Consider the following 24,870-nt stretch of genomic DNA (forward strand, 5'->3'; position numbering starts at 1 on the left):
GACCTGTATACATGAGTGAGGTACACAAATGGATATAAGTTTGCACTTATTGGGCCGACTATAAGGTGCTGTTACTCTAAAGTTATAATATTTTAATTTGATAATTAGGCTGAGATGATGATGATGATGACTGTTTTATAAACCATCATAAACCAAAATTATAATATTTTTTATTTAAATCTATTAGAAAAGTAATTTATATAGGACATTTAAATAAAGATTTCGCTGTGAAATCAAATTGAAATTTCATTTTTAGAGATAGGTTTAGAGAATCAGTTCCTCAGAATAAACCTTAAGGTCTAATTATGGTCGAAGCTGATTGAAGCTGGCGGAAGTTATGTTCTGAGCCTCGACTCAAGAACTGCCATTGTGTAATATCTTGTGTCACTGTCAGACTGATGTTTTGTTTCGTAACATCTGTATTTTTTAGTTTCTGTCTTCGTCTGTGTTGTCTTTAAAGATATCAGATTAGTGATTATTAGTTAATTTTGCGATAATTTTGATTGTTTAATAATTTTATTCGATAATAAATACTCTTAAAGAGAAATAATATGGACCATATGATTTGGTGTCTCCATTGAGTATAAATGTTTATGTTTTATTACTATAAATTTATTTTCTATTTATTATTATGAAAAATGAAGAGTTTCAAGAGCATACTAAAAGGTTGCGTTTTATGCCTTTAAGTAATGTTCAACATTTTTCTGCTGATACAAGCACTGACTCTAAACCTACTATAGAAATGAAGAACAAAGGTATGTTTTTGTTATTTATATTACATTTGTAATTTTCTGTCAAATGAATGTTGACAAATTTTTTAATTTCAGATGGAGAAAAACCAGCCTCTTTATTCGCATTTTTACAAGTTGAACTTACACGAGGTTATTTACTTGAGCATGATGAAGAGAGGTTTTCTGCACGAAGGGAAAAAGTTTATTCTTTTATAAAAATTCCACAGGAGTTAGAGAAATTCATGGCATATGGATTTTTTCAATGTGCAGATTCATTGTTGTTTGTATATACATTTTTACCATTAAGATTTATTATGGCATTTTGGTCCTTCCTTAATAGGTTATTTAGGAAGTGTTTTGGGTAAGTGTGAGAAATGAAATTATCATTTATTTAAAAGAATTATTTTAGATATCCTACTTTACATGTTAATAAACATGTAATTCATGTTGATGGATGTAAATGGAAAACTAACTCCACCGCACTATAGGTATACACCGGCTGGGCACCAGTGAAGGATGATAGGTGAGGATGAAGCAGGTCAGTTAGCCCATCATGATGAATTCAACAAGAATTGTTCACGGTAGTTTCCAGAGAGAACCAGGTGGAGGTTGACCTAATAGAGCATATTGCTAGCAATGGAGCTGTCAAACGCCATTGTTAACAAACCCTTCCCCCCCACCTATGCAGTATTATATTTATTAAGTAGTTTAACTAGTTATTTCTATACTTAATCTTGTGTATTTGGTTATAAATTTATCATCCAGGCTTTGGGGGTTGTGTGGTCTCTTTGGTAGGCTGTTGGTTAGATATATAATAATTGTAAAAATTATCTATTTAGTAAATAGTTTATTTGTTCCTGATATTGGTTTTGTTTAGTTCTGTTTCATTAGATATTGGAGCTCTAAATAGGTAGTTACGGTAATATCAAACAAGGTTTTAGGTTCCAAGTATTTTTTACAGTTCCAATAGTGAATATCTATATCTCATCAGTCTAAAGGTATATTGAATATACCTTTCTGTATGATGTTTAAATTTCCAATTCAAAATGTAATATTCTAAATTTATGTTGTCTATCTTTCAATGCTTATTAATATTTTTATATGATAATCTGTATTATTAACATGACTCAACCAATAGTGATAAAATTCGACCTGCATACAATGTTTCTATCCCAAACACTATAAGGACTGAAAAATAAGCAACATACATTTTGGATTGGAAATTTGAACATCACACAGAAAAGTATATAAATAGAAGAACATAGAACAACAATAAAAATACCCTTTGTTACTGAATTACAGATTCTTTTTAAATTGTACATAGGTATAATTAACAAATGTAGACATTGGCTAAGGTATCTTATAGAAGAACATATATTTTTTTTATTCTGGTTATATGGATAATTTCATATAATATTAAGAAATTTTACAAAATGGGGATTGAGTCATAATTCATAGTAAATCTTAAACCATAATTTAAGAGAACATTTTTGAAAAACCTCTATTGATTAAAAAAAATAAAGTATCATTTATATATTTCAGGTTTTATTCCAACTCTCGGAAGAACATATTGAAACCAGCTGAAACTTGTGATGTATTGAAAGGATTTATCTTAGTAATATGCAGCATTTTAATGTGTTATATAGACACAAATATGATGTACCACTTAGTGAAGAGTCAGAGTGTTATGAAGTTGTATATCTTTTACAATATGTTAGAAGTTGGTGATAGGTTATTCTCAGCCTTTGGTCAGGACACTATAGATGCTCTGTTTTGGACTGCAACAGAACCCAGAGATCGGCGGCGAGAACATTTGGGTTTGATACCGCATCTGTTATTCGCTATGACCTATGTCTGTATCCTTTTCATATACATAGTATAAGATAGATGGCTATTTCCTCTATATCTTCTTTTTTAGATTATTTTTTTTAGTAATTTTATCTTTAATTTTATGTTGTGTAACCTAAAATAGATTTGAAAATGTTATTCATTTCATTCTTCCTCCCATTAACACTCAGGTTATGGAATGCTCTTTGTTGAGGTTTTCTTATGAGACTAAAAGTTTTTTAAAAAAGGAGTAAAGAGGTTTTTTAAATTATTCAGGGGTTTAAAAAGATGAATTACTTTGTCATCATATTGAATATTACATTTTAAGAGTATTTCTACTTTAGCTTACTGAAGTATGGCAATGTCACAATTATCTGTAAATTTTCAAGAACAAAACAATTTAACATTTTTTAATGTTTCTGTTTGATTATTCTTTCTCTACTGAAAATAAGTAATAGTAATAAACTATATTGCATATGAATCTACCACTAAAATTTTTTTTATGTCACTGAGGTGGCAAACAAGCATATGGCCCACCTGATATTAAGTGGTTACCATAGCTTATGAACGCCTGCAATACCAGGGGTATTATGCGCGCGTTGCCGACCCTGAAGAAACTTTTTTTTTAATAACCCCATACTGTAGTTTCTTGGAAAAATCTTGAGTTCATTCCATAACCTGAGCGTTCATGGGAAGAAATGTCTCTGAAACCATGCTATATACTACCGTCAATACTCTATGGTATCGGGGTGAACATTGTGTCGATGCCGAGCTGTATGATGGTAGAAGGTGGTCGTGGGCATCATATTGAACTATTCCTCTGAGTATAGTCTGTTGTACAAGCTGTAGTGGCATCTACGTCATATTTTGCTTTGGAATTTGTCAAATACATTTTTATTATCAAAATCCAAATTTTCATTGAAAGTTTATTAACTATATTATTGCATGAATAAAATTTTCTAATTTGCTAGCAAAGAACTTTTTCAATATTCAGTCAGAAACATTGAAAATTAATGAAATATGACAATATTACTGCAACGTTCTATTCTTTATACAGGTTACCTTTTTTTAAACAATATTTATTTTTAACAACACTATTTCTGCTACTAGTAGACATATGCTAAACGAGTTTTTTTTTTATTGTACATGTAATATTCCTTAATTCATGTGTCCAGTTCTTCATAGTTTGTTAGTACTGTTTCAAGCAACAACTCTTAATGTGGCCTTTAATTCGAACAATAAAAGTCTTCTTATAATTATGATGTCAAACAATGTAAGTAAATAAAGAGTAGTGGTAGGTAAGAATTAAAAAAGAGCTTTAATCGGTTCCATTAAAGCTCTTCTCAATTAATTTAATTCTTTGTCTGTAGTTAGATTAATAAGGGTATGCATATATTATAACATTAACAAAACGTAATATCATTTGTTGTTGCATTTTGTTCTTCCATCTTTAAAATACAAATAGGAGAATTTTAAATAATGTGATCGATATAATAATTCTATTAAGAAGTCACAATAGAAACAATGGACTATATTTCTTTTCATACTATATTCGCCAGTATCTATATCTCGTGCGTGTTAGCTATGCTACCTATGCAATTCTATTTTGGACAAAAAAATGCGTGTCTACGTTGATAAAAATATATTAATAATATTAAGTTGCGTATTACATCATATTCCGAAATGTGCTAGCCTTGTATAGAAAAAAATACTATAAATGTCTCGTACAACTAATTCAATGGCAAATATATTGAAGCCATCACAGAGGAAGTAGAATGGTTGTAATGTGAATAATAACATACGCGTCCGTTTTTAAATTGCGATTTCCACCGCCCTTTGCCAATCCCGAAGAGTAATATTCCTTTTATGTTAAAGACTATTTTAATACGGCAGAAATAAGCAACATGTGGTAGCATATTCTACCACATCTTGCTTATTTCTGCTATGTTAGTACATATGCATAGCAGTGTTTTTTAAATCGACTTCAACAAGTAGATTCTCAATTCGGTTGTATTTTTTTTATATTTGTTAAGGATATATGTATTTACAAATTAATCCCATAGAAATTTTATCAAAATCGGTTCAGTAGTTTTGAAATAAAAATAACTAGTTTTACCACAATTAAAGTCGGTTTTTTGTGGAACTCAACCTTAAATTATGATAGTTACAAATCTGTCACATGTTGAATTGTTCACTTAGTCAAATTATTGAATGTATGCTATAGTATTGTGCTATTTATACTTATATGCTCTGCGGACGAGTTGTTAGGTAATGACAAAAATAAATGTCAGTCCAGTTATTTATTGTTTATTTACTGTTTTTCAGTTTGTAGAACTCAAAGGAAGTGTATTTAAGAAATTTGACAAAAACAATTTATTCCAAGTGTCATGTAGCGATGTAAGGGAACGCCTTCATCTCTCAGTACTGCTATTTATAGTAGTGTTACAAACTATGAAAGAATATATGTGGCGAGAAGAGCGCTTCTGGATTTTAGCGCCAGACTGCGTCCTCGTATTAACCTTTGAGGTCATAATTGATTGGGTCAAGCACGCCTTTATCACTAGGTGTGTATTTATATTATCCATTGTTATATTGCTACTTATCATTTAAACTAAGTATGTGTTAAATTAATGCTTAAAAAGTGTTTTTATATTTATACAGATTTAATGAAATCCCCTACGGCGTGTATAGGGAGTATACAGTGAGTTTGGCGTACGATGTTGCGCAAACTAGGCAGAAATATGCTTTCAGCGATCATTCTGATTTGGTAGCACGTCGCATGGGTTTCATCCCATTGCCTTTGGGCGTTGTTATTACGAGGGTGTTGGTTCACGCAGTTAAAGTGGACGGGTATGTATGGCACACGATAATAGAATGTTATCTTCGATAGAATTCAATATTCAATACAGTATATATATATATATATATATATATATATATATATATATATATATATATATACTATATTATTGTAATTAAATTATTGGTATTGTTAACGTAACGTAACGTAAAGTTGTAAATGTTACCACTACTTTTTATGGTATACTAGAGATGTTATGAGTAACGACTAGGGCTATGGAGCTCAATACGGCAGAGGGAACAGAGTGTAGATATGATAGGCTAATATGCCTTTCTTATAAAGAGAGCCGTGTCCAACAGTGGGACGTTATACCAGAGGGAGACTTTGTACAAAAGTCGATTGCTTGGGTACCTCTGTCCCATTCGTGTTTCAACCGTGAAGCAGTTGTGTTTGCATGGTTGTGTTTCGGTTTGAAGGGTGGGATATGGTGCGAATTTACTGGGTACAGAGGAATAACAGCTGTGTCCTCAGGAATAGCAGCGCATGGGGGGCATCATGGGCGAAACAGTATACTCTGTTATATCCATGGTACTGCTCATGTCTATAGGCAACGGTTACCACTTTCCATCAGGTGGGCCGTCAGATTGTTTGCCATTATAAGTTGTATAAAAAAAAAAAGTTATGCGATTGTTAAAGTAAGGTATGTAGTAATATGTGGGGCGGTGTAAACTTCATATATTTTGTTTTATTAGCGATTAATAAATAGTTGTGTAGTTGATAAGAAGTAATGGAAATGGAATGATACCCCCACCTACGCTATCGGTATATGCTGGCAGGGTCCCAGTGAAAGATGATAAATGGAGGTGAGGATGAAAACAGGTCAGTTAGTCCCTCGTGACGAATTTAACAATAATTCACAACGATGGTTGCCATCCGTGAACTGCGTGGAGATCGACCTGATAGTATTGCTAGCAATGGGGCTGTTAAATTTCATTACTAACAATCTCTTTCACCCCGAAAAAGCCGTTAGATAACTGCTCAATACTGCAGTTTCGTCTGTTTTGAAACAATCGGGTGGGCGATGTTAAATATCATTCATGATTTATTATTTCATTATAAATAGAAATCTATTATACTACAATAACTAGATAGAAAGAGAGAGAGAGAGAGAGAGAGAGAGAGAGAAATGTAAAGAGTAAATTTTTTTCACAGGTTTGCAGCCATTTTCCTTATATTTTTAGCCTATCTGTGCCTAATATCTATTAGAGTGTTGGTTTCTATAGTTATACTTGGGAAAGCTTGTGACTTAATTTCGCAACATCAGATGGAGAAGAATGAGTCTCTTCACACAACACCTAAAAGGTATATGTTTATTGCTTTAATATATTTTTTTGGTTTTTAAACATGTAAATCATGAAACCTAATTTACTAAATATTTTATCAGATGGATTGTTGATGTATTCTCAAGTGACTTATAATCACATTTTGATTATGATTAAATTTTTTCAATAAATATTGTTACATTATGTGGCATATACATATCTTAAATTAATACTATTAATTATAAAAATAACCTCCATAGTCGATGTATTTCATAGGTTGTATAATTGACACTGCGCAGGTAATGTGATGAAAATATTTTTATCTTTTTTTAAATATTGACAGGTACTTAGAGCCTTGTAAAAGTATTTAGTATGTTGTCTGTATCCCGCGGGTTTGCTCGCCAGGATTAATATAAAGTACCCTATGAGTTAATATAGAATATGGCCTATTTGCATACTAAATTTTATTCAAAATTCAAAGGCTGGTGACAAATTTATAATATTAGTAGGATTTTAGAGGAATATATATTTTTTTTTCAGAGAACAAAAGGAGATTATTAAAGATGTATCTTGTACACACAAAACTCCCGATGTTGAAGTAACTACAACAAAAAAGCAAACACAACTAAAGTTTCTCATTCCTGAAGATGTAATCATGGTATGATAATATTAATTAAACATAGTCTCCAATGATTTCACTACCCTTAAAACGGCAACTAGCTGTCCCCAAGCAACTATGTACTAAGTACGGGACAAAGTGATATGTGTATACAGATATTTTAATTGTCGTGTATGGTCATCGAAAATAATTTAAAAAGTTTTTGAACTCTATATAGCAAAATAATAAAGTAAAATATCATGTACGAAGGTGTACTTCTAAAAATAATTATATGAGTGGCTGGTCTATAAATGAACAGTTTAAATCGCTGATGTTAGAAATTAGAAATTTCGAATAAAAGTATGTTTGATGTACTAGTTGGATATCGTCTAGACATTCCTCATAACACAGGTTACCCTAGCTTAAGGACCAGGCAGACATACGATACAGGCATATATGTATCTTAGATAATAAATTAGCGCGGGTGAAGCTGCGTAAAGGATAAACAATATAACATAAAATAAGAATTTGTGTATTTTAGACTGAACCCCTAGTAGATGCGTCGGTGGGTGCAGCGGCCATATTTTCTAACAGCGCCATTGATTTGAACGGCGTTTGTTATCTTAATGACAAGATGAACGTACAAGTTAAACAAGAGAGTGGAGATTATTTGGAACCGGAACTGGTGAGCGGCTACGATTTATTGTTTTTATGATTATATAGATAGAGGTTATTTGTTGCATTAAGCAAAAGAACGAACCCTATTTTTATATACACATGTACATTTTTATTCTAGAATATTTATTCATTTGAAAAGTCCGATTTTTGTTAAGTTGAAAATACATATAACTAGTTTCCTATTTGGGATGTAGGTTTGTGGAGAAATCAACATTCTTATTCGGAACAAAATGGTTTATATAACATTTTGTTATATTAGTGTAATATATAATTTATAGATATAAAAAAGCAAACGAAGGAAGTATATCGAAATCACTAATGCGAACATAAGCGAAAAGTTATAATAAAAATGAAATTGCTGAATCTTTCGGTACAATTGAACCGATTAACAATTGTAATGACTGCTGCAAGCGATTGAAAAGTGAATGCGAAGAATGTGGTTATAATAAATAAATAAATATATATATATATATATATAAATATATATATATATATATATATATATATATATATAATATATAAATATATATATATATATATATATATATATATATATATATATATATATATATATATGCTAATAAATATGACAATTGAATAAAATTGTTTATAGGCAGATGTAAGCCGTAGCGCCCCGGATATCAAAGCGGCCACGGGCGCTGACAAGGTGCCGGAATCAGTGGAGCGGCCGAACTCACCTGACGCTGGCGCGGACGGGCTCAAGCGGCGATCCGAATCCGAGCCTAACTTAGTTAAAGCCGAAGAACATTTCGACGAAGCAACGTAACATCACGTGCTTGGTATTCACTTAGTCATACCTGAACTAGTCCATATTGGGATATAGAGCGATGTTGATTGGGAGTAGGTACTTTAAATTAAAAAAGATATTATTCAAATTATTCGTGTGAAAGAGTTTAATAAATTGTTCAATGTGTGATTACTTTGTGATTCGCTGTAAAAGACAGGTAACCCCGACTTTAGATTTCTGTTAATTGGATATTTGGATTATTAATAACAACTAGTTCGCTTGAAACAAAACTCAAATATCGTATATCTGAGTTTTGTTTTAATTAATTTCGTCTGATTATACTACTCAAAAAAGGAAGGAGTTCTCAATAAGAATTTTGCAAATCGATATTTGTTCGATATTTTGTAAATACTTTCGGATATACTTTTATTTTGGTTCCATAAAAAAAAAATTAAATTCGGTTGTGTAGTTCGGTTTTTAAATCAAAAGAACTGGTTTAGTCACGACTGAAGTCGGTGTTTTATTGTAGAGCAAAATTAAATACAAGATTTACAAATATAATATCTTAGTTTTGTTTGTGTTGAAATAAAGCAAACTAATTCAAAATAAGAACTGACTCTGCAAGGGAGGTAATGTTCACTTAATGGGCAGTTTTTGTTGATTTGACTGGAATTCTTGTAGCCCTGGTGATGGAGAATTACATCAACAAAACTTCACGTACGGCCAAATGTATCAAAATTCAATTGAATATGTCGTTTAAGTTACTAAAAGTTATTCTTAAGAAATAGTTTGCTTATAATCAGTTTCCTGTTTCGTTTATATGTGGTACGACTAATGAGAAACACTGTAGCGGACTGTTCTTAAGACATAAATCATTGAGAAATTATTAAAACTATCGTCATGCACATGTATTATATAAAAAAGTAATTGATAATATCCCTTTTTGGTTGGCAAAAAGCGCCTAATGTTGCTGGTATTGCAGGTGTTTAAAAGCTATAGTAACAGATTACTATCATGTGCGCCGTATGCTTGTTTGCCACCTCGTTGGTATAAAAAACGTCTTTACATTTTAAAAAAATAACAAATAATTAATAACAAATTTCGAAAGAAAGTCATCCTTAACTAATTTTTTAAAGTTGCATCAACAAAATCTAAAATGACTTTCGAAATTATATTTTTATTTACTTGTTTTAAGCAGAAATTTATTAATTATTACACTGACATCTAATATCCGGAATATATAAATCTTAAAATTGGAACTTACAAATATATCATTGAACAATAACTATAGTGAATCATACTCAAATCAAAAAGCGCGTTGGTCGCGCAATGTCACTCGCGATGCAGGTCGTGGTGAACTGCTCTCAAGAATAAGGGCTTTTATTTAATTCGAAAAATTCGGGCATTCCCGAATTTAAAACGTTAGTAAAACCAACATTTTACATTACCTATATATCGTTAATCAGATGTTACATGGTACTAGTTTAAAATTAAAGACTGATATCACTTTGGGTGCTTAGAATTCGCTCAGATTCCGAATAAAAAATGTTGTTCGCTACTTAATTATATAATTTGGTAGCTGAAATTGTAAATAACTGCTTCATTCCAGTGAGCCATAATGATCACGTGTATTTATTGGTTCTCTGGAAGTTTTTGAGCATCTGATTGATTCTGTGTATTGAATTTTTGTATTTTTGTCGTTGTTGCACTTTTTATTATTAAGGTCCTCTAGTATCATAGGTGTACTTAAATCGTGTCCACCTCTGAATTGTCTGGTGCCCACCTAAGGATCTGGGCGAAGCTTTGCAATGATATGTCTAAGAGTAAATATACGCTTTTTTAAGGGTTCAGGCCCACTTGGAAAATAATTTAAAATACGCTAATATCTAGTAGTATGGTACTACAACACAATGACATAAAGAAATTTATCGCATAATATAATTAATTCCAAGAAAAATTGAGGTTGAGTTACAAATAATTAAGTAAAAAATATTTTTTTCAAAATTGTATCATTAAGGGGCTCTAAATATAAAAAATTAAATAAATAAAAAAAAAAAACAAAATATTCGATACCAAAATATATTATTATTATAAGCCACAAGTCCTGTGATTTATAATAATAGTAGTTTTATGGCACAGGGCTCTAGAATTAGAGACGGCATAAACATGCTTTTTAATTATTTTTTATAGACGGTGTCTTAATCAATTTTAATCAAGATTATCTTTACAAGAAATATTTTTTACTTAATTTTTTTTTTATTCTATATTTATACTGAAATACATAGAGACATTAAGTTTCGGATCATATATTGGTATCTATTAAATCCAAATAACAAGTTCCTTTACAGAAAATTGGGGTTGTTAATTTAAAATAAGTATTATTAATATAGAAAACATTGTTTATATATTGCTATATCTTTACGCTTTCTTTAATAAATGGTTTGTATGTAAATAAGGCCTATGTGGAATATATTCAGAGTACTTTGTATAAAATTTGATGGTGATAATATCATAATTAATGTATCTTGACATAGTTATGATTGATGATATTAGTGTTATGATTAATTTATATATTTTTTTTATGAATTAAATTATGATTTGTTTGTTTTGATTTTATTTTTGAACCTTACAAATTAAAAAATTATAATGCAGATGCTGTATAAACAATATTTAATGATTGTTTAGAGCCAAAATGGATGGATTATATGTAAACATAATATTTCCATTGGTAGCAGTTGTAACAATAGTCTTGAAATATTTCAATTACAGATTCAGTATAATTCTATAGTAATTATTAACATGACATTGCACCTTAAAATATGTATAATATATAATCTATTCCTAATGTAAGCTTTTGTTGGGCAAAATTTGGGAAATTTGAATTAATTTATTATCCATATTCGGTGTTACTTATATCAGTAATATACTCGTAGTAGTGGACATAATCACTCTAAAATATAAACATATTTAAGTATGAAAATATAAATTAAATATTTTTTTGGAGTTAAAAAAAATAATATTTTAATATTTTAATAAAAAAAATAATAATTTTAATGTCCTTTAGTCGAAGCTTACAAAGTAAAAACTTTTTAAGATGTGAACTTGATGGCCCATGACTATATAGGCAAATAAGACAACGATTTAAAAGCCAATAGTTTAAGCCTATTAGCTTAATATCTAGTGAATTTGCTATAATTGGTCAACTGAAGTTGAACTTGACTTCATCTTCTTTTTACCATTGGTAGATGTTCCGCTATAGTGCACGTTTAGCATAAATATATCAATTGAAGTTGTCAAGCGTCCTCTGTCGCCGATTGTTTATAGTATTTGCACGTCTTATTAAATTTTAGTTTTTAGAACGCCACATTGCTTTTTCTCTTGACGCTTTGCTCGCCATCTATTGGTTGCAGTTTATTAAGCGCTTGTGTGCCTTTTTGTTTTGTTGCTTAAGTATGTTCTTGCTTTTGGCCGAAATATCCATTTTTCAACAGATGCCGCTCTTGTCACCGTTAATATTACTATATGTAATATTTTAAAGGTGAGTTTTTGACAATATAATTATTTTAGCTTAGTTTGGCATTATTAGCTGCATTTTAATTTTTATAAATATTTTGTGGGCTTTTATAAAAAAAAATGTAGATGATTGATTTGCATGATTTTTTTTATTTACGCTTTACATAACTTTACAGTAAAATTGTGAAATAAATGTTGCTTTTTACATTCATCATCATCATCATCATAGCTGTTGTTAATTGATCACTGCTGAACATATGCTTTTTCCTATTTGCGGGTTTGCTAGTAGGTAATTGTCACGCTTGGCAAGCGGTTTGACTACCACAGTTAGGCTTTGGTGATGTTTTAAGAAGGACGCGGATCTTTTTATATTATTTATCTACTAATAGATACCTACTGATATATAATTACACAGCATGTAACGGAGTGGCTATACGTACCGAAATTCAGGGTCAGTATTTCCGAAACCTTATAACTTTTTCTAAATTTTAGGTGGAGAATATATTTTTTAAATTCATCATACGAACTCTGTGATAATATTATAAGTAATGTTAGTAATAGGGTCTAACGGTCCTATTGCATTGCAATTTATTGTCTGTCGGTTTATTTCTCGTGGTCCTCTTTACAAATTATCGTGATTAATTCCAGCTCTGGTCTATATTTATGCTTAAAATGTGATAGACAGGTATCTACTTGAGCGACAATAAAAATTAAATGGTTGATATGTTATTTCATAGTTATATTATCGCTTAATATATTTATTTGCTATATAAGTAAATCTACTACTAGATATTATAGTAGTATAGTTATATAGTATAGTAGTAGTTTTGCTTAGACGTATTATTAGGAAACAGAATTTTAAATTATTAAATATAAATATTGGGTAAGTACTGATATTTTTTGTTTAAAAATTTTGACAGTTCTTAACTGTTTGACTGATAGTGTAGCTGTGGTATTGGTTGGTAGTTATTTTTAAACAATGGAGATAATTAGCTAGCTAAAGATATTTTCTGATCGAAAAGACAAGTGAATGTTTAAAATACAAAAATAACACAGAACAGTGCCAATATTTGTACGAATCGCTAAAATTAACTAATGAGTCCATTTTGTTGCCAACTATTGTATTTATCCTGATTTATGGTAAGCTGGTATCACCGATATAGCGAATAATATATTTAAGTAGATAAACCTTATTATCATCATGATGATAGGGTGATACTTGTCTAATTATAACTTCAGGTTAAATATAATTGTAGGTTAAAACCAAAGCAACTGCAAAAATCCTTGCATGTACCTATTGCTTGATTTATCCACTTTTATAATTTGGTTAATACATACACGTCCATTGTGACTTCCTTATTCATACACTATCTACATACAAATTTATTTCATACAAATTTAATATCTCAAAATGTTATTTTTTGAGTCAAATATAACATTTTGTAAAGTGTTATTTTTCTAATAATGTTTTGCGTAGATAGTACGTTCTGGATCTTAAAACTCTTTAGTTTTTGTCTGTTGTCTTTGTATTTAATATCGGCGTATTCAAATAAATATAGAGCTCGTTAATTATGATTATTCTAGTTCTGTTTTTACTTATGTTAAAGGGTTTTTTAAAGCAAACTTCAGTGGTTAAGTTTTCAACAATTTGTATTTTCGCACCTTAGGTGGTTTCAATATTAAATAAAAATTTGTTTTCTTCTTATATACACATTAAATTCAAATTTAGTCAGAGTGTATTTACAAATATATTAAATAGAATTTAGTAAAAATTAGTGGGATTTAACAATACCTATGCACTTATAACTAATTTACATTTTAGAACATCAACAACATCTTTCACTCTGGTGAAATACAAAGACAGCTTAAAATAATAACCATACTTACACAAAATTCGTAAAGATTTCGTACCCATTCATTAAGGTATTGTGTGAACACCATAAAAGTTATCGATTTCTGTTCGTAAAATTCGCTAAGTTCTAGGTAGTAACGTGAAATGTTAAAAATGACGCGTTTCACCGCAACAGAATTGTAATGTAACAGAAGTTGTTAACAATGTAAAATCGCCCCACTGTCCGATGTGCCCAAAGAACCGTCGCCGCCGACGCCTAGGGCGCCGCGGTTTTGGCCTACGAACAATCGGCGAGTCGCAACTCGTAACCTAATACAAACACCGTATATCAATAACGTTAACGCGATGCAACATTACGTAAAATGTGTAAGAATTTAGTCTTTTCCGTTTCAATTGTCACTCGATTAACATGAATACGCTTTATTAATACCTATCTACTCTAGCCTTGTCTATCGGAGACTTTGTCTCTTTTATAACAGTAAAAATATTATAAACTCGTACTTCATTCTAATTGTGTATACAAATGTGTGGTCGCGTTAGTTTATACCAAGTTTGTTCGCTCATTAAGAAGAACGCGTGTTATGATTTGCAATTTTATTTAAAGTGCAACTGAGCAACTGGGAACGGTTTCACTGTGTACATACCTACTGACATTGCTATCTATTATATAAATATTACCAAAAGTTAATTACAAGTTTGAGCATTTTGTAATTCAGATATAACTGGTGAGTAGAAAATATATACCGAAGTAGAGTCAAGTACTGAAACTAACCCTGCCAACATTTTCACAGTAGATTCGCGAGTTTTCAATTTCGTATCAAATTACTTTTCTTATAATCTCATTGGCTTGCGATTGTGTTAAAACTTGTTAACATTTAGTATAAAAAATGCTATGTATGTTTTGACATTTTATACAATGCAATTTCAGCTATTTATAACTGTATAATATACATAAAAAGAACGTGAATTTACGAGAAAATTCTGGACGATTTTTCTGGTAATGTACTTAGGTACAGGTAGATTTTACAAATTTTTTGTTTTTGTCTTGATCTCAGCAATACAATAGTTTGTGTTTTTTTTGTGTCAAGAAAGCCAATTTTTTTATTTTTTTTTTCTTGACATAAGAATTTATAATTGTTACCGCCCCCATTTGCGGTTAGAGTAGTAGTCGCAAAAATTTGTAGGTAATATTATTGTCTGGTATCCTAAATTCATAACGACCAAGATTATTAAGGGCCCACCCTGTTGTATTATTATCACTGCTTGTTCGGTGACATGTTACAATTTATTTGATTTCTGGAATTTATGTTTATACCTATTTATAAAATTACATTTGTAGTGTAACCCGCGAGTACATAACAGTAATATAATTAAAAACCACTTGAATCAGTGATTTACAATAGTAAGTAAGAAATAGGTATAAGTTGAACTTGAAGGCGTTTATAACATATTACATTTAAAGAGAACATCTACATATTTGTGCTTAATTTTGTACTAATGTAAAAACCATACCGTATCTACGTTGGGTATCTACATCATTTGCGACTAGCAGAAACGGTACCATTTCTAATTTTTATTATATATTTAAGATTTAAAATTAGGAATAGGTACTCTAATTTCCTGTTTACTGTACGTATAAACAAATTGATCTAATAGGTACGGTTGCGAATGGGACAAACACTCGCAGCGGTGAACATTGACTACCTACCTACCTACTTGAATTATGTATATAAAACAGGAATTGCGTAACAATCATCACAGTAAATGAAATTTAAATTTTAGAAACGAGACTTACAGATAATTATATCTACACAAAAACTTATGAGTATTATAAATTAGGGGACCTCGCTAAGGTACTTGAAAATTATAATTAATAATGATTAAGAGATCATAATTTACCGCATACGCTATATACTAGGTTAGTCTAGATAAATAATATGCATATTATAAAAATATATGCCACTGAGAAAAATTAATCAGTGATTAATAGAATAACAAGTGCAACATTGCATAGAGAATTACAATACACATAGATCTGATAGCGTTAGTAGTGAAAAAAACATTGATACTAAATAAATTGTATGGAGTACGATCTAAAAGAAGCGGAATTGAGCAAATTTTGTTAAATAAATCATTGAGCAAGAGAAGATTGACAGCAGCTGTCGAAAATAAATCGTTTTACAGTGAATGTATGCATCTTATAAAACAAACAATAGTCGATATTCTTGCGCTCGTAATAACTTCGACTAGAAATATAAAACAAAATAATAATAGTTATCACTTATTTAGCAGTCGTGTTACACTTAGTATACAATGTATTAAATAAAAACTGCAGTGGCACGTAATGTTGTAAAGTTAATAAATGGCACAGTTTCACGTTAGTTTTGTAAAGTATATTAATTAGACCTACCTACAATAATTAAGTAGGTAATCGTGGCCAATAAATGTTTACCACATTTTTTCTACAAATTTTCATCTCGAAGATGCGTATCAAAAACACGCCGTTTCTTAACATGCTAGTGGTAAACATTATTTTGCCTCGTTTGTACCTGCGATAGGCTCATTGTGTATCACTTCTTTACAATCACTTCGTAATACACTCACATTGAACGCACCAGTGTGCTATATCATTCTGAGATATATTTTTAAGTTTAGCTATGGAACTACCATCAGACAGAAAGATATGTGTTCACACTATGTCGAAGACGACAGCGATGCAATCTTCTTCAATCGCTGAGATCGTCTGCTACATGACCGGGGCACGAGGTCGCACAGTAACCGTATAATTGTTGCGTGCATTGGACACTTTAGGCCACATCGCTTCGTATTTACATTTGTTCCCAGTCGAGTTCATTCAATTAACCTACCTATCTAAATAAATACATCGAGTTCATTTCCTGATAATAATGACAAATACGTATAAAAAGATATATATATATATATATTAATATATATACCTATATAATATATATTATATAAATTTCAGTGAATTTACAAAATGTAGAGTTAATAAAGCTTCGTTAAAGACAATTTTTTACACCTAAGCGATGAAATTATTTGATAACTTCAACGTGAAAATATAAAAGTTCAGTTATCCGAAGAGTCGGAGGTCCCGGGAGTCGACGGCGGTTCGCCGCTCGAATGTAGCGGTGAGAGCGCCGACGCGGGCGCTGGTGATCGCTAGAGAGGCGCAGGCGCATGCGGATGCGATTCGTGGTGGTGCGCAGGCCCGCCGCCGCCGCGTTCCCTCTTCAATCGCTGTTTCAAGTGAACCTTTGCGTGCCGCTTCTTTTCATCAGAACGCGCGAACTTTCTGCCGCACACGTCACATGCAAAAGGTTTCTCTCCTGTGTGTGTTCGAACATGTGTCGTGAGGTGATCTGATCTGCTAAACGAGCGCATACATATGCGGCACTGGAACGGTTTCTGTCCCGTATGGATACGAATGTGCCTCGTTAATTCATCTGATCTTGAGAATCGGCGATCGCAACCATCGACAGGACACGCATATGGCCTCTCATGAACAGGGGTTTTGCTCGGCCGATTGGGGTATTTTCGCGGCTTTACAGCAACAAGTCTTAGTGGTTGTGTGCTTTGTTGATACACTTGAGATAGAATCTCATGGCCTTTACTAGTAGAGGGGTTGTACTCAGCGAGCTGTACGGGTCTATCTCCAGCAGGACTCGGGTACGGTTCTCGTTTCAACAAACCCGATGGTCCCGGAGTCGGCTGCGGTGCACTTGCATACTCTTGTGTTTCCCACGAGTGCTGCTGTTGTGGTTGCGGTTGCGGTGGAGGAGGCCGGTACTCGCAGTGTTGAGGCGGAGGACAGGCCTGCGGAGGCGGACAGTAGGAGGTCTGACACTCCGGCGGGAGTAATTCGACGCGCTCCTCGTAATCTTGTTGAAAGTACTTGTCGACGCTACCCGGCCCTGGCCCCGGTGGTATTAGCCATTGTAATGGCGGTGAAGGGGCACGTTTTGCAATACCTCCAGCTGGAGGGCCATATAGGGAGGCGCTCGCACTTGACGCGTTACTGGCGTCCTCTGCGCGTGCGCCTGGAGACAACGATGCCTCGTGTTTATGCCGTCGCGGCGAACATCCTAGTGAGAGTTCATCGCCTGGTAATGTACCTGCAGCAAACAGAGTTATATTATTAGCGATTTGCAGGTATTAAAAAGTATTTCACATTTAACATACATATTCGTAAAACCTTAATTTCCATGATCTTAGACAACTATAAGAAGTATATACATACATTTTATTTTATTGAAAACTCGACAAATAGCTGAATTTTGGTGATGTTCAAGTATATATTTTTTATTAGATTTTTAGAGTGTGATATGTAAAATGAGAAAAATTATACATACTCATAGACCTATGCTCGATATTTTTTACTACTTACTGTTATATACAGTCCCGTAGAATTTTATGTAATTACTGCTATTTTGTAACAGCCACTGCTGTGACAATTCCAACTATTTCTTTAACTACTTAGCTAGTTACGTAAATACAAAGTTAATGTGACAAGATATATAAATGTTTACATGTATTTATTTTTAAAACTACTTACGATATTTAGTTGTATACTAATACGAACATCTAGAGAGTTGAATATGGCATAGGTCATTTATTATTGTATTTAATACGCTTTTGTGTTCTGGTTTGGAAGGATCACCGGAAGGCAGCGAAACAGTACCGTGATAAGCCACCGGAAACCGATAGCTGTATCGTAATTGTATATCTGGGCAAGTGTTCATCGAACATAGAGGACGACCATTGGTTTACGTTGGGTAAATATTTTGCAGATTTATGTTTTTAAATGCCTCTAAACGCGAAATTATTTTTATAATTATATTGATTTATATGCACGTTTATATAAATAATATTTTTCAGTTTAATGCCGTTTAATTCTATATGTAATTATTAAATTTAAAGGTATTTCCAATTATGCTAGTTAGATATATTTATCAAAATAAAATTTTTGTGATATATCTAGACGTGTCTACTTCCAAGTTATTATGATTTTTATTTGTTTCTGACTTATTTAATGTTGTAATATATGTTTAAGACACAAATGACGTACCTACATGAATGTAGGTATGCTACATGACAGTGATGCTATTGATGTATCAGTAGGATTTTTTATTCGTGCTGGAATAAATTATCAAAACTTTATTCTAAGAGGATATATTTGTGCCATGAATGACATAAGCAATTACAAGGGCAGTTTGCCCTTGTAATTGCTTATGTGCTTATAAGTAGGTCGTTTATGATTAAATATAAATAGTTCCTGTGCGCCTACTTTAATACGCATAGTCTAATATATAGGTTATTTATATTTATTTTGTAAATAACTTTGTTTCAGGAATTTTTTAACTTCTCTATCTTGAGATGTTATCTATTTCAATAAATACCTATATGTGTTACTTAAACATATAGAACCTACCTATATAAAATTCATGTTTGAAATGTGTTCATAAGTATTATGTATTTAAGTGGCAAAATTATCAAAGTTTCAGTTATAGATTTATGTGTAGGTACCTATCTAATAAAGTAAATATTAATTTAGAATAAATAAATAAGGATAGTTATTTTGACACTAATGGCTATATATTTACCCGTTTGTCACTGTATACTTATTTCTTTTATGGTCACTTTTAATTTAAACCGGACAAAATTTTTGTCAAAATAAACACGTAAGTAACACTTGAAGCACTTGATCAGAAGTTAGTTAGCGACGGTAATTCACAATGAAAGCTTTATTCAGCTTTGGTATCGATCCGACCATATGACGCGGGGCGGTGAACTTTCTGCTTCACTTCAATTAATAACACTCTAAAATTAATATTTTATTCTAGTTTAATTTACTAATCACAAACTTTTTAATAAAACGCGCATTAATAATTTAGAAGTAGACACTTCCGTTCGAATATTTAAAGACACGTGAGAATTATAAAAACTGCTTGTTTATTTACAACGTAATTTCCGAAGAGCCAGCGGGGTGAGTCCCGCGTACGTGTGCCGTCGGCATGCGTAGGTATCTATCTGGTGTTGTAAAGAGCTGGAGCATTGAAAACCAGCACTCTGTGCTCGAGTCATGCGCACCTGATATAGGTGGTGGTTCAAGCAGGCTCGGAAAGAAGGCGGGCAAATCCGATGTGGTGACGGGGGTATTCAGGTCGGTTGGTGTGCCGCCCGACGAGATTGTTGGTCCCGCCACCGGCTTGAGCGCGCAGTCGAAGCTAAGGGCTCCCACGTCGGCCAAGGAGAGCAGGTGCGGGCCGGTTGGGGGCTCCGCATCCGTGCCCATCCCGTCCGGCACCACCTGCTCCTCGGCCCACGGGCCGAAAGGAATTACGAACAACGCCAGCGTGAAGACGGCCTCTCGCGTGGCCGGTGCGAAGGGGACTGGCGCCGCGCGACCCCGCGTCGCAGTTTTATCAATGGAGCCGCGGTCCCCATATTCGGTAGCGGCGCACGCATATCCACCAATCGCGCGACGCGTTGCCCCCCCGAGGCTGACGTCACCGCCCGACGCCGCCCACCGCCCGCGCCGCCCCCCCCGGCCGCCCGCCGCCCCACACTGCCCGCTGTCCGCTGCGAAGCCTTCGTGCATAGCACGCTTTCTCACCCGCTTCATTCAACATTGAGACTGTTAAAACATGTGCCATACGCCGTGTTTGCGTCTCGTTTACCTAATATTTTTATATATTATGTAAGAATTAGCATTATCAATGATTTTTTTACCACTAAAACGTCAAATTTTATTAGGTAGAGAATTACTTACGAGTTTTTTTTAATGTTATTAGTAAATCATGGGACCTTTTTGCGTGATGCCGAAACAAACATACAGACAGATGGACAAAATTTCTAGAAAATATAGTTTTGGGGTTTTTGGTCCTGATTAATATATCATTATCTCATATATTCATATTTCATGTACAGATGTCCTCTAGTTATAATTTTATTATATTAGTAAGATAAGACGCAGATATATGTCTAGCATCCATACAAATTTTAACAAAAAATATGGATTGACATACCTTTGAAAATATAATTGTTTCATACTAAATCGATCACGTGATCGGGTGGATTGTATGAAGTGGATACAGTCTATTGTTATTTTTTGTATTCCAACCCTCGACCTTTTTTTGGAGAAAGTTAACAGTTTTGTAAACATAATCTGTAGTAACGTTAGATATATGTAAGATTGTCATATTATAATTATTCGGTAAGTAATAAGTAGAACTACTTAATAAATATTAGAGTATTATTTAGGAAGCAAATAATCGCCTAAGTAAATTAATATGATAAATATTTTAATTGTTAAATGTACCTCTTATTACAGGCTTATGATTATCACTAATTGCTGAATTCTATAAGCGCTTCAAAGTTTGTTGGCAATTGCTTATTGAGTTGGTGTAGGTTTGGTGAGTGGGTGGTGACCTGGACCATTGACAATATCAAGGCAATATAACACTGACCAACATTTATTGCTAAATAGTTAACATATACATTTTAATCATTTTCGTTCATTTCAATAAATAAATAATATTAAAACGTAGACCCAAAGGTACAGCATAAGACGTATTCGTAATTTAGTTTCAATAATAGGTATAATGATTGCATTCATAGCTTTTCCATCCTTTATTCAACATTTGCCTGTTTATTACTTGCTAGATTTTATCATGCATATTATCTTCTTGTTTCTCTAAAATCTGTTTAGTAAGTTTCTTGTAAAACAACATTCCGATTTAGGACTTGGGTTATACTGTTTATTTTTAGCATTGCCAGTTTAAGTAACGTATATACTCAATGAGACCTGAGGACATCTTTAAGTTTGAGTATAAATAAAACTGTCACTAGATTTTATAGTCATATTGATATGGATTTTCTTAAAATTTGGTTTGGTAACATATGGCCAGGATAGTATCTACTATTATTTATTTGATGAATGGTCAATTCGATACATAGAGTAGGTAATTTTCTTGTGGATAATTGCTTTTTTTTCCAAGGGAAAATATAAAAACAATCTTGTTCACCTGCATGAAAAAAAAAACTAGTTTGTATATATACGTAACAATTTGTTTAAAAATAAATTTTCAATTTCTTACCAGTTCTTTTCGGTTGAAATTATTTCTTGGAATGGTAAAAATAAAATGTAATAAAATGTTGTGGTACCTATGTATCATGTACGCTTGAATAAAAAAAATATTCTGATTTGGAAGATATGATAAATACTGTAGCTTATAAGAGAAGGTAATCAACGCGATCATTTGGGTAAACTATGATAATTTACCTGGGTTATCTCGAAGTTACACTGGTCGTCCTCACGAGTAATATGACAAACACTTATATCAGTTTTACGAAATACATGAAAATTTTGAGAACCTAATAGTAAATAACGGCTTTTGGCACCACTCAATATCCCTGGGTGACTGATGATTAGCTATATTTATGCTTGAAGATATTTTGCTTTATCTTCGGAAAATACTTGTTAGGACAGTATATTAGATATGTATTTGGGTCAATTTAATGATCTACATTATGATGTGTGTTACTTGATTTCTCCACTATGTACCTTAATATATTTTTATGGACTTTTTTGCTTTGAGGATTAAGCATTGACGTTATTATACTATATTTGGAGACATTAAACAGCGTTATTGCTAGAAATTATGCAAGTAGACATATGTATAACAGACAGATGTTTACTATGATTTAAATGCATTAGGGTTGATAGTAAGATACTGTTGTATGTATGTTTCGCTAATTATTTACTAAATAATTAGCAAAATAATTGCAAGTTTTGATTACTGATTATATTTGATATTATTTTATTTATACTGATATTATTTATAATTTAAAATACTTGTACTTTATTCCATTATTTTTATTAAAAACCTATAATATGAATTAAATTTAGATTTATCATTTATTAAGCAATTACATTTAATAACACATCAGTTTAATATGGTGCTTCAGTCTTAGGATACAGTAACAGGTACCATGGGTAAAGTAGATGAATTATAGCAGAAACATTGGATGAATGTGATGAAGGTAAGTGACAAGAGGCGCAAGGCGTTAGGCGCCAGGACAATGGCCGGAGCACGGTGCGTGGTGGTTGCCCGAGTAGCCGAGACACGCCGACGCCCGATCAGGCCCACATGCAGCCGCTAACCCAATTATCGCGTAACGGAGACGATAAAGAAAAATAACAAACCCACGATTTCACCGACGTCTAATTATAGAGCGCTATTTGTGGGTGCGCGGGCGCAGGCGACATAGCGTGGCCGCGATGTCAGGGCTATTCCTGGCCATCAGCTGACGCTCCCGCGCACCGCCGCGCTGTTCTCACTCGTAAACACCACGCAACCGATTGACGTACGTAAAATGCGAACAATCGAGTTTTGAGCAGGTGAATCACGGGATGAAAACGTCCCTGCGGGAATCATTCTAATTTTAACTTGACTAGTTTTGGTTCGGACTTCGGAGGCGGAGTGCTATTTCGGTGCGTTGCTTCAGTAAGCTGTCTATTTTAGTATGGAATCTATTTCGTTAGTACTTACCTAAGCTCTGTTATTGAGAATTATAATTCATGGTTGAAACTTCTGGGTTTGTACGTAATTGTATATAAGTATAGATTAAGTTGTTATGTTTTTTTATGCAACTTAGAATGGCAAACAAGCTGACGGCCCACCTGATGGAAAGTGGTAACCGTCGCCTATAGATGTGAGCAGTACCACGGACATAACAAAGTATACTGTTTCGCCCATCATACCCCACATGCGTTGCCATTCCTGAGGACTCAGGTGTTATTCCTCTGTACCCAGTAAATTCATTGCCATATTCCACCATTTAAATCGAAACATACCCATCCAAACAACTGCTTCACGATAGAAACACGAATGGAACAGAGGTGCCCAACAAAACGACATGATAGTATCTTAGTGGCTTAACCAGTCACTATGTTTGGTATACATGTACTAGGTATATGAATGGGGTGGAGAAATATATATGCTATTTTTTCTTCCGATCAGTAAACATATCCTGGTCACGCGGACGAAGTCGCAGGTAAAAGTTAGTTTTGATATATTTATTGATGTTTTGTAGTATAGATTATATATTTTGATTGTAAAAAAGTCTACGGGAGAAGTTCTCCACTTTCTATTATAGATGTGTTAATTATTGAAAAGTGTAATTTTTGAGACTTCAAAAGTGAATATCTTTTATCTATTCTCAAAGTATATTGTAGTAGGCATGTCTTTAAAATGTTATTTCAGTTTTTAGCAAGTACGAAAAATAATGGCTTTAAAATGAACGTGTTTGAGATCTACTAACTCATAATATACTGGAAGAAGTCAACTCCATGTTGACTAGTGTACGCTATTTGTTTTCATGATTGCTTAATTTCTTCGGCCACGGAGCCACACGTGAGCCACAAAATATTATATGTAAAAATTTATAATAGTTGCTTGAATGAAGAAAAGAAAGATATAGGGGAAAAATGCCAAAATGATAGAAACACTCCATCGAAGTGTTACCAAATGAATCTTCATTCGTGAATCCTAAGAAGGTGTTCTAATTTTCGACATCTATTTCAGCCATTCTTTGTTGACAAGAGTATCTTTTCTGATCAAGTCAACTCAGACTAGAGGGATTGACCGAAAAGAAGAGGCTTGTAGTAAATAGTATAACGCAATAATGTTTAGTTTAGATATATATAGAGAAAATTATGAAATGGCAACAGTTAAGGGTTCCTTGTTAGACACATTTTTGGCTTTTTTAATTTTGAGTC

General features: G+C 32.8%; 2 protein-coding genes across 3 annotated transcripts in view; one reads left to right on the forward strand and one right to left on the reverse strand.

Moving 5' to 3' along the window:
* Positions 1-435: 435 nt before the first annotated feature.
* Positions 436-11,307, forward strand: LOC113509708 (protein TAPT1 homolog). Its single transcript, XM_026893108.3, has 10 exons — positions 436-755; positions 828-1,092; positions 2,274-2,587; positions 3,734-3,831; positions 4,884-5,122; positions 5,220-5,408; positions 6,571-6,720; positions 7,221-7,338; positions 7,820-7,963; positions 8,570-11,307. Exons 1-10 carry the CDS (start codon positions 632-634, stop codon positions 8,741-8,743), a joined length of 1,815 nt encoding a protein of 604 aa, XP_026748909.2. The 5' UTR covers positions 436-631; the 3' UTR covers positions 8,744-11,307.
* A 2,542-nt stretch (positions 11,308-13,849) lies between these two features.
* Positions 13,850-24,870, reverse strand: part of LOC113509680 (early growth response protein 3) — a 50,232-nt gene continuing 39,211 nt past the window's right edge. Inside the window, exons 1-2 of one of the 2 annotated variants that reach the window (XM_026893076.3) lie at positions 20,178-20,503; positions 13,850-18,202 (exon numbers count right to left, since the gene is read on the reverse strand). In XM_026893076.3, coding sequence (XP_026748877.1) covers positions 17,250-18,202; positions 20,178-20,382 — 1,158 coding nt within the window. In that variant the 5' untranslated portion in view covers positions 20,383-20,503 and the 3' untranslated portion in view covers positions 13,850-17,249. Of the gene's footprint in view, positions 18,203-20,177; positions 20,504-24,870 lie in introns of those variants that run through there. The other variant, XM_026893075.3, reaches the window with a different exon arrangement.

Source organism: Galleria mellonella, unplaced genomic scaffold, assembly GCF_026898425.1.
Source record: "Galleria mellonella isolate WM207_F2 unplaced genomic scaffold, CSIRO_AGI_GalMel_v1 utg57, whole genome shotgun sequence".
Taxonomy (NCBI): domain Eukaryota; kingdom Metazoa; phylum Arthropoda; class Insecta; order Lepidoptera; family Pyralidae; genus Galleria; species Galleria mellonella.

Excerpts from the sequence above, each read along its gene's own strand:
- LOC113509708 (XM_026893108.3), top strand. The coding sequence starts at position 632 with ATGAAAAATGAAGAGTTTCAAGAGCATACTAAAAGGTTGCGTTTTATG. Across the intron at positions 1,093-2,273 it reads TTATTTAGGAAGTGTTTTGG|GTTTTATTCCAACTCTCGGA; the intron begins GTAAGTGTGAGA and ends TATATATTTCAG. Across the intron at positions 2,588-3,733 it reads ATTCGCTATGACCTATGTCT|TTCTTCATAGTTTGTTAGTA; the intron begins GTATCCTTTTCA and ends TCATGTGTCCAG.